The following is an 8,508-nucleotide window of genomic DNA, read 5'->3' on the forward strand; positions in this document are numbered from 1 at the left end:
GTATCATGCTATCACCGGGCAGGTTGTGATATACTGATATAATTAGTATGTTCTCTCCCGCGCGTCTTTTGGTTGTACCGAACGGTCACCCGAATTAATTAACCGATGCTCGCTAAAGCCGAAAAATCGAAGACGTGCACACAAAATTGTGATCTTAGTATGGTGTCGGTGTCGTAACTCTTTTTGGAAATCTTAATGACCATTCACTCTATCGTTTCCACGTTGGTATCACACTATCAAGAGAGGAAATATCACGGGGCAACTTGTGATATATATCGACAATATGTCCTCTCTTGTGCGCCTATCAGCCACACGCACCGAACGTGCATCCAAATTAAATGATGCAAGCTGAGAGTCAAAAAATCGAAGACGCGCGCATAGACAATTTTGGGATAACTTTGATTAGAATGTCCATATTCTATTGTTATCTTGTATGCTTTTGCATCAATATTGCCTACAGCTCACCCAATATATGTGCATAGAGTACAATCAAGTTGATACTAAACTACTGATTGGAATTACTAAATAAACCGATGAGGGCACCGCCTCCCTTTTCTCCCTTTTTCTCTTTGAAAACTACACTATTTCTACCCAATTATGGTAGAGGGTTCTTGAGGTCAACAAGCTAAGCGGCCTCTCTAGCCAGCTATAGGCGGAGAAGTTTCAGATTCCTCTGTCTCTCTCTCCTGGGGTGAGGTGAGTGTGAGACCTAGCTACCACCACAAGATGCAAATCCTAAGCAGAGCGCACCAAAGATGCGTACATGCATCCACGCATCAGCAGGCACTAACTAGCCAGCCAAAGGGCCGGCCGCCCTTTCGTTGATTAATTGGCGCCACCATTACTACTAGCTGCCACTGCCAGTTAGGTGGATCGATGATGGGTTCGCTTTGCTTGCTCGATCGCTCCTCTCATACGGCCGAGGACGATCGAGGCGACGATCGGATCGGCGCGCCGAGACGCAAAGTGTTTTGCCATATTTTTGAGAAAAGGAGAGGCACTCTGGCGGCAGCAGCTGTCGATCTCCATTCCACATCAGTGCTTAGATAGTTTGGCGCCACAAGAAACCATTCAGGGCGGGTGTTGTTGTTTTCCATCTGCGGGAAATTAAAGGAGAGAAGGGCCGCCGCGGAGAAATTCCTCGTCATTTTCTTTCTTTGGGAAGAGGGGGACACGCATCGGCGTCCTCTCTTCTTCTTTTGTGGTACAGCGCTAGGCGAAGGCAACGGATGCAGAGAGAGATAGAAAGCTTATCATGCTGCTATTTTCGCTCCTTTCATTCGATGGCACACTTGGTTAGATAGAAATGTTGCGTGCGTACACCTATCCATTGAATAACCCCAACCTTTCCCTAAAGAAAGTTTACACAATTCGAGCACAATAATGTGCATTGCTCAAAGACAAAACATCAAAAACAAAACAAAAAATATCTTCCATGGGCACATTTTGAAAATGTGCAAGGTTGCCATTAGTAGGTTTGTGTGTCATAGGTATGATATTCATAGGTGCTAAAGTTGTTAAAAGGTTAGCGGGTAGGAAGGGGGGTCAAAACGAGACCCCTTTCCAGTAAAGCCAGGGTCATTTCCGTTAAAGCTTGTGTTGATAACATTCCTATATTTACATCTTGCTGCTTTCTGCCATGGAATTCCTCGAGTAGCCGCGATAGATACCATTGGTCCATGAATGCACATATCAATTTTGCTTCCGGGACAAACAAGGGGGTCATCACACCGCACATCTAGGAGTTTATCATAGCTAAATGTGGCATAGTGGGTCAGACTATGGAATATGGCGAATATGGATGGAGGCATGCAGCTAGGCAATGCAACTGCAAGTAGCTATTAGCTTCAGCCATTCAGTTTGCGGTTGCATGCATACTCCCTCCGGCGATAAGTGTACATATGGAAATTTTAGTATAAATTGTGAAGTAGAGTAAAAAATGCATTGAAAATGTGCAAGCCACCATCTCTCTCCTCTTTAATTACCCAACCCCGAATGAGTTAAGTGCATGTAGAAATTAAGCAGACCATATGTACAATGTTATTGGTCTTGATTATCGGGTGATGAGAGAGAAGCATTTTTCTATTTTAAAGTGTATTGGAGGATATAAGTACTTCCTCCATTCCCTTATACAAGGCCACAAACTCAAATTACAGGTACCTAGATAAAATTTAATGACTACTTTGCAAGCCAATTTTTCTTCTTGTTAACTGGGATCATTAGTACGCTCGCATGCATGCAAGGAAGGAATGAGAAGGAAGTACTACATGCATGCAAGTATTAAACAAGTTGCTACTACGAGAAAACATCATTAAATTTTGCCTCGGTTACTGTTAATGGCCTTGTATAGATGCAAAATATATTTTTCATAATGGCCTTGTATAAAGGAATGGAGGGAGTACTCTGTTTTGTAAACAAATTTTAAAGCTAAATATACACTCTTCATCGGAGAAGAAGTACGTGGAAGCCATTCCACTTGTCTTGGTTATGTCCTATCATCATATGATGTCATTAATTCATAGTGCGTTGTCAATTTTTCCATTGCAACTCTTTGGAATCTTTCCGTAGCGTCCACGTGTCCATATTCTCATTATTGGTTAGCGTTTCTTCATAGACTTCTAACTGGACAATAATTCTTGCAGAGGCACATCGTACCAGATTTGTCTTGTTTGTTGTGTATTGATCACAAGGGATTATTGCTCATTTTTTTTAACAAATGATTATTGCTAATCTGGTTTGGTTTACGGTAGACAAAAATGATGTGGTAAAAAGTCTCTAGAGTTTGTGGTCCTTCTCCATGTGTGCAAGGAGCTCTAAAAGGTGATATCTCTAGAAATTTTCCTTAGTGGTGTGGATGCCCTGGATCCGAGTAGTAGCCCATTGCTAGAGAGTTGCTTTTTTTATGTGAAAGAAGAACTGCGTGTGTTTGTGTGAAAGACGAACTGCGTGTGGCACATAGTATACACCGGTACTCATATCAGTTAGGCACTAGAACTAACGGAGATTGATGATGGATGCAGTGCATGACAAAATTCTCACCGAGGGGATGGCCTCTGAGTATAAGTAGACCACATGGTTAAAGATGACAATATTATCCATGGATGCGAGTACTTGAGGGTATCCGGTATACTGGACATGGGCTTGGAGAACATTTTCTACTTATGAATTTTTGAGGCCCGTGGATACTCCCGAACTTACGGGTCTGACATAGATTTAGAATTTACCCTATGGATACTTGATGGATACCCATCTGACAGATAGACCCCACATGACAATGACGCAAACCATGTGATTAGTCCCAAACAAACCCTAAAGACCCAACCCTTGGCCATGGACTCATCTAAGTTACTTAACCAACAACCGCAACCCTCTTCCTGACCTAGCCCTCATGCTCGATCTCTCTGACTCACTCCCTCTGTGTGCACATGTGCACATGGTACACAACACACAAACAATGTCGACACACGCCGCTCTAGCCCTCTCCGTCTCCCCGTCCGCTCCGGCTCCAGACCTCCTTTGCCACTATTTGTCTTCCATATACCAAGTATGCATCAATCGTTGTGTTGTGATAAGCGACCAAGTATTGATCGTGTTGTTTAGCATGTGAGACCTATATTTGCCGTTGCAATTTGGTAACGACAGGGGTGTTTGATTCAGCTGGCTATGTTGAAATGAAGGCGTGACATCTAATCGAAAAAGAAGGCGTTTCCACCCTTTGTGAATTATTCATACATGTAAAAATTGTGCGATCTTGGGAATCCCAAGATGTCACTCGTTTGACATGCGACAAGCTCATTTTGGCGGTACATGCGGCAGTTTAGGCCTGACCTACCGACGATGGCTGAAACGAACTTCTGTTATTATGACACCACTATTAAGAGCTCGCCTAGGCTGCGTCCGAACTTCTGTTGTACTTATCTGAACTTCTCGTTCTTTGGATTTGTTGGTTGCGCGCATCGTCTATTGGTACTAGCAGAGGGTTGGATATTTTTCTCTTGTAACCACTTCCTCCACCCCATATTAATTGACGCTCGAACAGATGTATCTAGACGGTAGCATGCTATCGTCTCGATACGGCTACGGGAGTGAATGAAGCCCCTTTTCTGAAAACACACATTTCTACTAATTTCTGCGTCGTTACGTGAACATGAGAATTCGAACCCAGCTGGCCTGGCGGGCGAAGTTACTGCTGCCATGACTCCCCCCTCTTTAACCCATTGATTGATGACTAGCCAGTAGAGTTTCGGGAAATGCTTGGCACCGTCGTCGGACCGCGTCGCGGGTCGGCACTCCGTTGCCGTCGGTGACGACATCCAGGCGGGCATTTCGTACCGCCGGGCGTCTCCTCCGTTGCTGGCCTGCTGCCGGCACAGGAAGCAGAGCAGAGCTGACAGGGGAGGCGGGCCGGAAGTGGATCGGCAACGTCGACGCGCACGTCCCGGCCCGGCCGGCCACGTTCCCCGAGCCGATCCATCGAACGCTAGGCTAGAGCTCGTGGCGCCCTAATCAAATTGAAGAGAGAAATTTGGGTGCACGGGTGACTCGGGATCCATCCATCCGTCTCCGTCGACACCACACCACACACACCAACTCCTCCTACTCCTACCAGCACGCACATACTCTAGCTAGGAGCACTGTGCACGGGTGGTGCGCGCCGCGGGCCAATGCATGCCGAGCTGACCGGCTGACCTCACCCCCCACAGACCTGTACCCCGCTATAAATTGCCCCGCCCGCGAGCTCATCTTCCATCGCCGCGTACCGCAGTCGGAGTTCAGCAGCCACCCACCTGCCGAGTGCCGAGCCGCAGCCTCACACGCACGGTGCGAGTACGTGGTGAGAGCTGTGCGCTCGTGCCTCGATCCATCCCTCAACCCTCCGTGTGTGTTTGTAAGGCAGCGAGAGCAGCCATGGGCGTGGGGAAGAAGGTGCTGAACGACGTGAAGCCGTACATGATGATGATCCTGCTGCAGATCGGGTACGCCGGGATGTACATCGTCTCCGTCGCCTCGCTCAAGCGCGGCATGAGCCACTACGTCCTCGTCACCTACCGCAACCTCGTCGCCACGCTCGTCATGCTGCCCTTCGCCCTCTTCTTCGAGAAGTACGTACTGGCTACCACCAACCTCCTAATCTCTACCTTGCTTCTTCCTCCACCCTCATCTAGTCTTCTTGCGTGTGCATGCATGTCAACTGCTTGCCTGCATGCACTCTGTCGGAAAGAGAGTTTTACATGCATGCACGCACGCATGCACAAGGGCAAGGGGCAGGGTAGCCTAGCCTAGCTTCCACACCAATGTTTCAGAAGTCCAGTTCGTTTTTGTCTCATCAGTTCCAAGTGTAGTTATTAACTTATTATTATCATCAGCCAAAGTAAAATGGTTATCAATGTTATCTGTTCGCACTAGTAGATAGTTTCAATCAAATCACTACGTAATCAAGCACTAGATGCACAGTTGCACACTGGTGCGAGACACCAGGAGCGCAAACCTATCGCATCCTACCTAGCGATGCATGCCCAGGTCTTTCTTTTTGAACCACAGGTATATTCATTCACGTCGGCTTTTCTCGACCCCTTTCCTTTCCGGCCGTGACATCGGTCAGTCAGGAGTCAGGGCGCCTCTGGACTAATCTATGCCCAACCGACACATGCATGCACCCCGACAACCTTTGCTTCTATGTGGTGTGCGTGTAACCGCACTAAGTGTTCTTTCAAGCAAGCAAAGCTTTTATTAGCTTGATGCCAATTCCTAATGCCCAGCTCTGAGCTAGCTGTGCTTTCGTTTCATGCACGATAAACTGGCCGTTGCTAACTTGTCTTTGGCGTCTTGTATGGAGTAGTAGTAGCCGACAGCGACTGACTGTCTGTTGTGCTTGCGAAATTGCAGGGGGACACGGCCCAAGATGACACTCCGCATCTTCATCAAGATCCTGGGGCTGGCGCTGCTCGAGTACGTGCCATGCATGCTTTTACTTACTAGTACTGTTTTTATTTACAGTTGTGGTAGTACAACTACGACCAGCTGTCAGTCATTACTGTGCTACTAGCTAACAATATTCGCGGGTTCCCAACCTGCAGGCCTGTGCTTGACCAGAACCTGTACTACGTGGGCAACAAGCTGACCTCGGCCAGCTTCTCGTCGGCGCTGGTCAACATCCTGCCGGCCGTCACCTTCATCATGGCCATCGTCCTGCGGATGGAGAAGCTCCGCCTCCGGAGCTCCCACAGCCAGGCCAAGGTCGCCGGCACCATCTGCACCGTCATCGGCGCGGTGCTGATGATCATGTACCACGGCCCCGTGGTGCAGTTCCCGTGGGCCAGGGGCGCCCACCACGTCGACCAGGCCGCCTCCGCCGCCGCCGCCCAGAGCAGCGCCACCTGGCTCAAGGGCACCATCGCCATCATCACCAGCTGCGTCGCCTGGGCCGGCTTCTTCGTCCTCCAGGTACGCTCACACCGGCCACGCCGGACGCCATTAATGGCAGCAGCAGCTAGTAGCTTTGTTCCCTTGCATACGTCCGTACCTAATTGCGCCGCTCACAAATGCATGCATGCAGTCGAACACGCTCAACAGCTACCCGGCGGCGCTGACGCTGACGACGCTGATCTGCGCGATGGGCACTGGGATCAACGGCTCGATGGCGCTGGTGGCGGAGCGCCACGACATGAGCGCGTGGGTCATCGGCCTCGACACCCGCCTCTTCACCGTCGTCTACTCGGTAAGCAGTGCCCCCCAGTCAAGCTGCATGCATGCAGCCGGCCAGTCGACCCCATTAGAGCAGTTATCAACGAGCTAATGGATGAATTATGCGCATTCGCATGCAGGGCGTGGTGTGCTCCGGCGTGGCCTTCTTCGTGCAGGGCATCGTGACGGAGACGCGCGGGCCGGTGTTCGTGACCGCCTTCCAGCCCCTCTGCATGATCATCACCGCCGTCCTCGGCTCCGTCATCCTCAAGGAAGAGACCACTCTCGGAAGGTGATTACGTTTCATCAGTAAACTCTCTTGATATTAATTAAGATAAGACCCGTCGCAATCGCTGCAGGAGTAATCGGTTAACTAATAATCTCGTGGTTCTCATCTCAGTGTGATTGGCGCGGCGATCATCGTGCTGGGCCTCTACTCCCTCATCTGGGGCAAGAGCAACGACATCATCGACAAGCCCGTCCACTCCGTCGCCGAGAAGCTGGCCCTGCCGCTCACCTCCGTCAACGGCAACGGCAACGGCACCAACGGCACCAACGGGACCAACGGCGGCAGGCACGTCAACGGCGGCCAGGTCGCCCACGACGTCGAGACGCCGGCGGTGAAGGGCGCGATCTGCCACTAGCGACCACCAGGCGGCATCTCGCGCGTGCGCCCACGTACGTACTACGTGCGTTTCTTCGGTCTCGTGTATGGTCAAGAAATCTGCTCTACGTGTGATGCAGAAAGGAAGTTGCATGTGTCGATCCACGGTCTAGTTTCTTTATTTTGATTTCGCATTTTGACTTTGAGCGACCACATAAATTTACGAGCTCCTTATTACTCTTTAGCTACTACCATATGTAACTTTGATCATTGGACCTGCTTATGACGCGCATGCATGTGTAGTCCTGCTTCGCTCTGCTATCGAAGAGATGTGGAATCAATCAATATTAACGACTACTTTCGATTCAACTGAGCACCGATCACTCGTCTTTATAGCCCACTACTCCTAACACTAACTCCAGTTGAGGAAAGCAAAGTGCCGTGTCCTTCCTGTGTGTGCAATAATCAATAAGTAGTACTCTTGTTGTAGCAACTAGCTAGTAGCTTAACACTACTACTTGATCCTACTTGATTCGTGCGCCGTGTTCCCTGGCATGGAATCCAACAGTATCCCAAAGGTGGCGTCCTTTGAATCTACACACGTCGCCGTCTGCCTTTCTTTCCCTTGTGCATGCAGGCAGCCTTTGGCGCCTCTTTCCGGCAGGAATAATTCGTGTCTTTAGCTCAGTGCCGGCTGACGCCGATACGAGCATCGGCCCGGCTTTGCTGGCAACTAATTGTCGTACGTCCACGATCGATCGTCTTATCTCTCTCTATTATCATGGCCGTGCAGGACAAAACTCCTATAAGCTAGTCGCCTGTAGGCTATAGTGCTCGCTCGCTACTCGCCAGTTGTGATTTCTAAGCCGGGGATATGGCCTAGAAAAGCACGTACCGGTGGCAGAAGAAGACGAAGATCATCACTACTCTTGTTGGTTGGGCCCTTTGGCGCATGCAGGACGATCGACGTAATCGGAAAAGAGATACGGTGTGTGGCGAGTTGAGAAAAGAGACGCCTTTTCTGATCGATCGTGATGTGGTAGATGGCTTTGCCGATCTGCAACGGAACGACGAAGTGTGTTGCGTTGCGTACGTCCGTGGAAAAATGCACGCACACGGCGGTATCGGGCACACATGCATGCAGCTCGATCCAGAAGTGTAGAAGAGTCTCGATCGATCGGGTGGACGTGACTGCGTGCGTAGGCGCGCGCCCGCGCGAT

General features: G+C 49.7%; 1 protein-coding gene across 1 annotated transcript; it reads left to right on the top strand.

Moving 5' to 3' along the window:
• Nucleotides 1–4,738: 4,738 nt before the first annotated feature.
• Nucleotides 4,739–7,657, top strand: LOC123167101 (WAT1-related protein At1g44800). Its single transcript, XM_044584934.1, has 6 exons — nt 4,739–5,102; nt 5,887–5,949; nt 6,078–6,444; nt 6,557–6,718; nt 6,825–6,976; nt 7,085–7,657. Exons 1-6 carry the CDS (start codon nt 4,909–4,911, stop codon nt 7,326–7,328), a joined length of 1,182 nt encoding a protein of 393 aa, XP_044440869.1. The 5' UTR covers nt 4,739–4,908; the 3' UTR covers nt 7,329–7,657.
• The last annotated feature ends 851 nt before the right edge of the window (nt 7,658–8,508 follow it).

This window comes from Triticum aestivum, chromosome 7D (genome assembly GCF_018294505.1).
Source record: "Triticum aestivum cultivar Chinese Spring chromosome 7D, IWGSC CS RefSeq v2.1, whole genome shotgun sequence".
Taxonomy (NCBI): Eukaryota; Viridiplantae; Streptophyta; class Magnoliopsida; order Poales; family Poaceae; genus Triticum; species Triticum aestivum.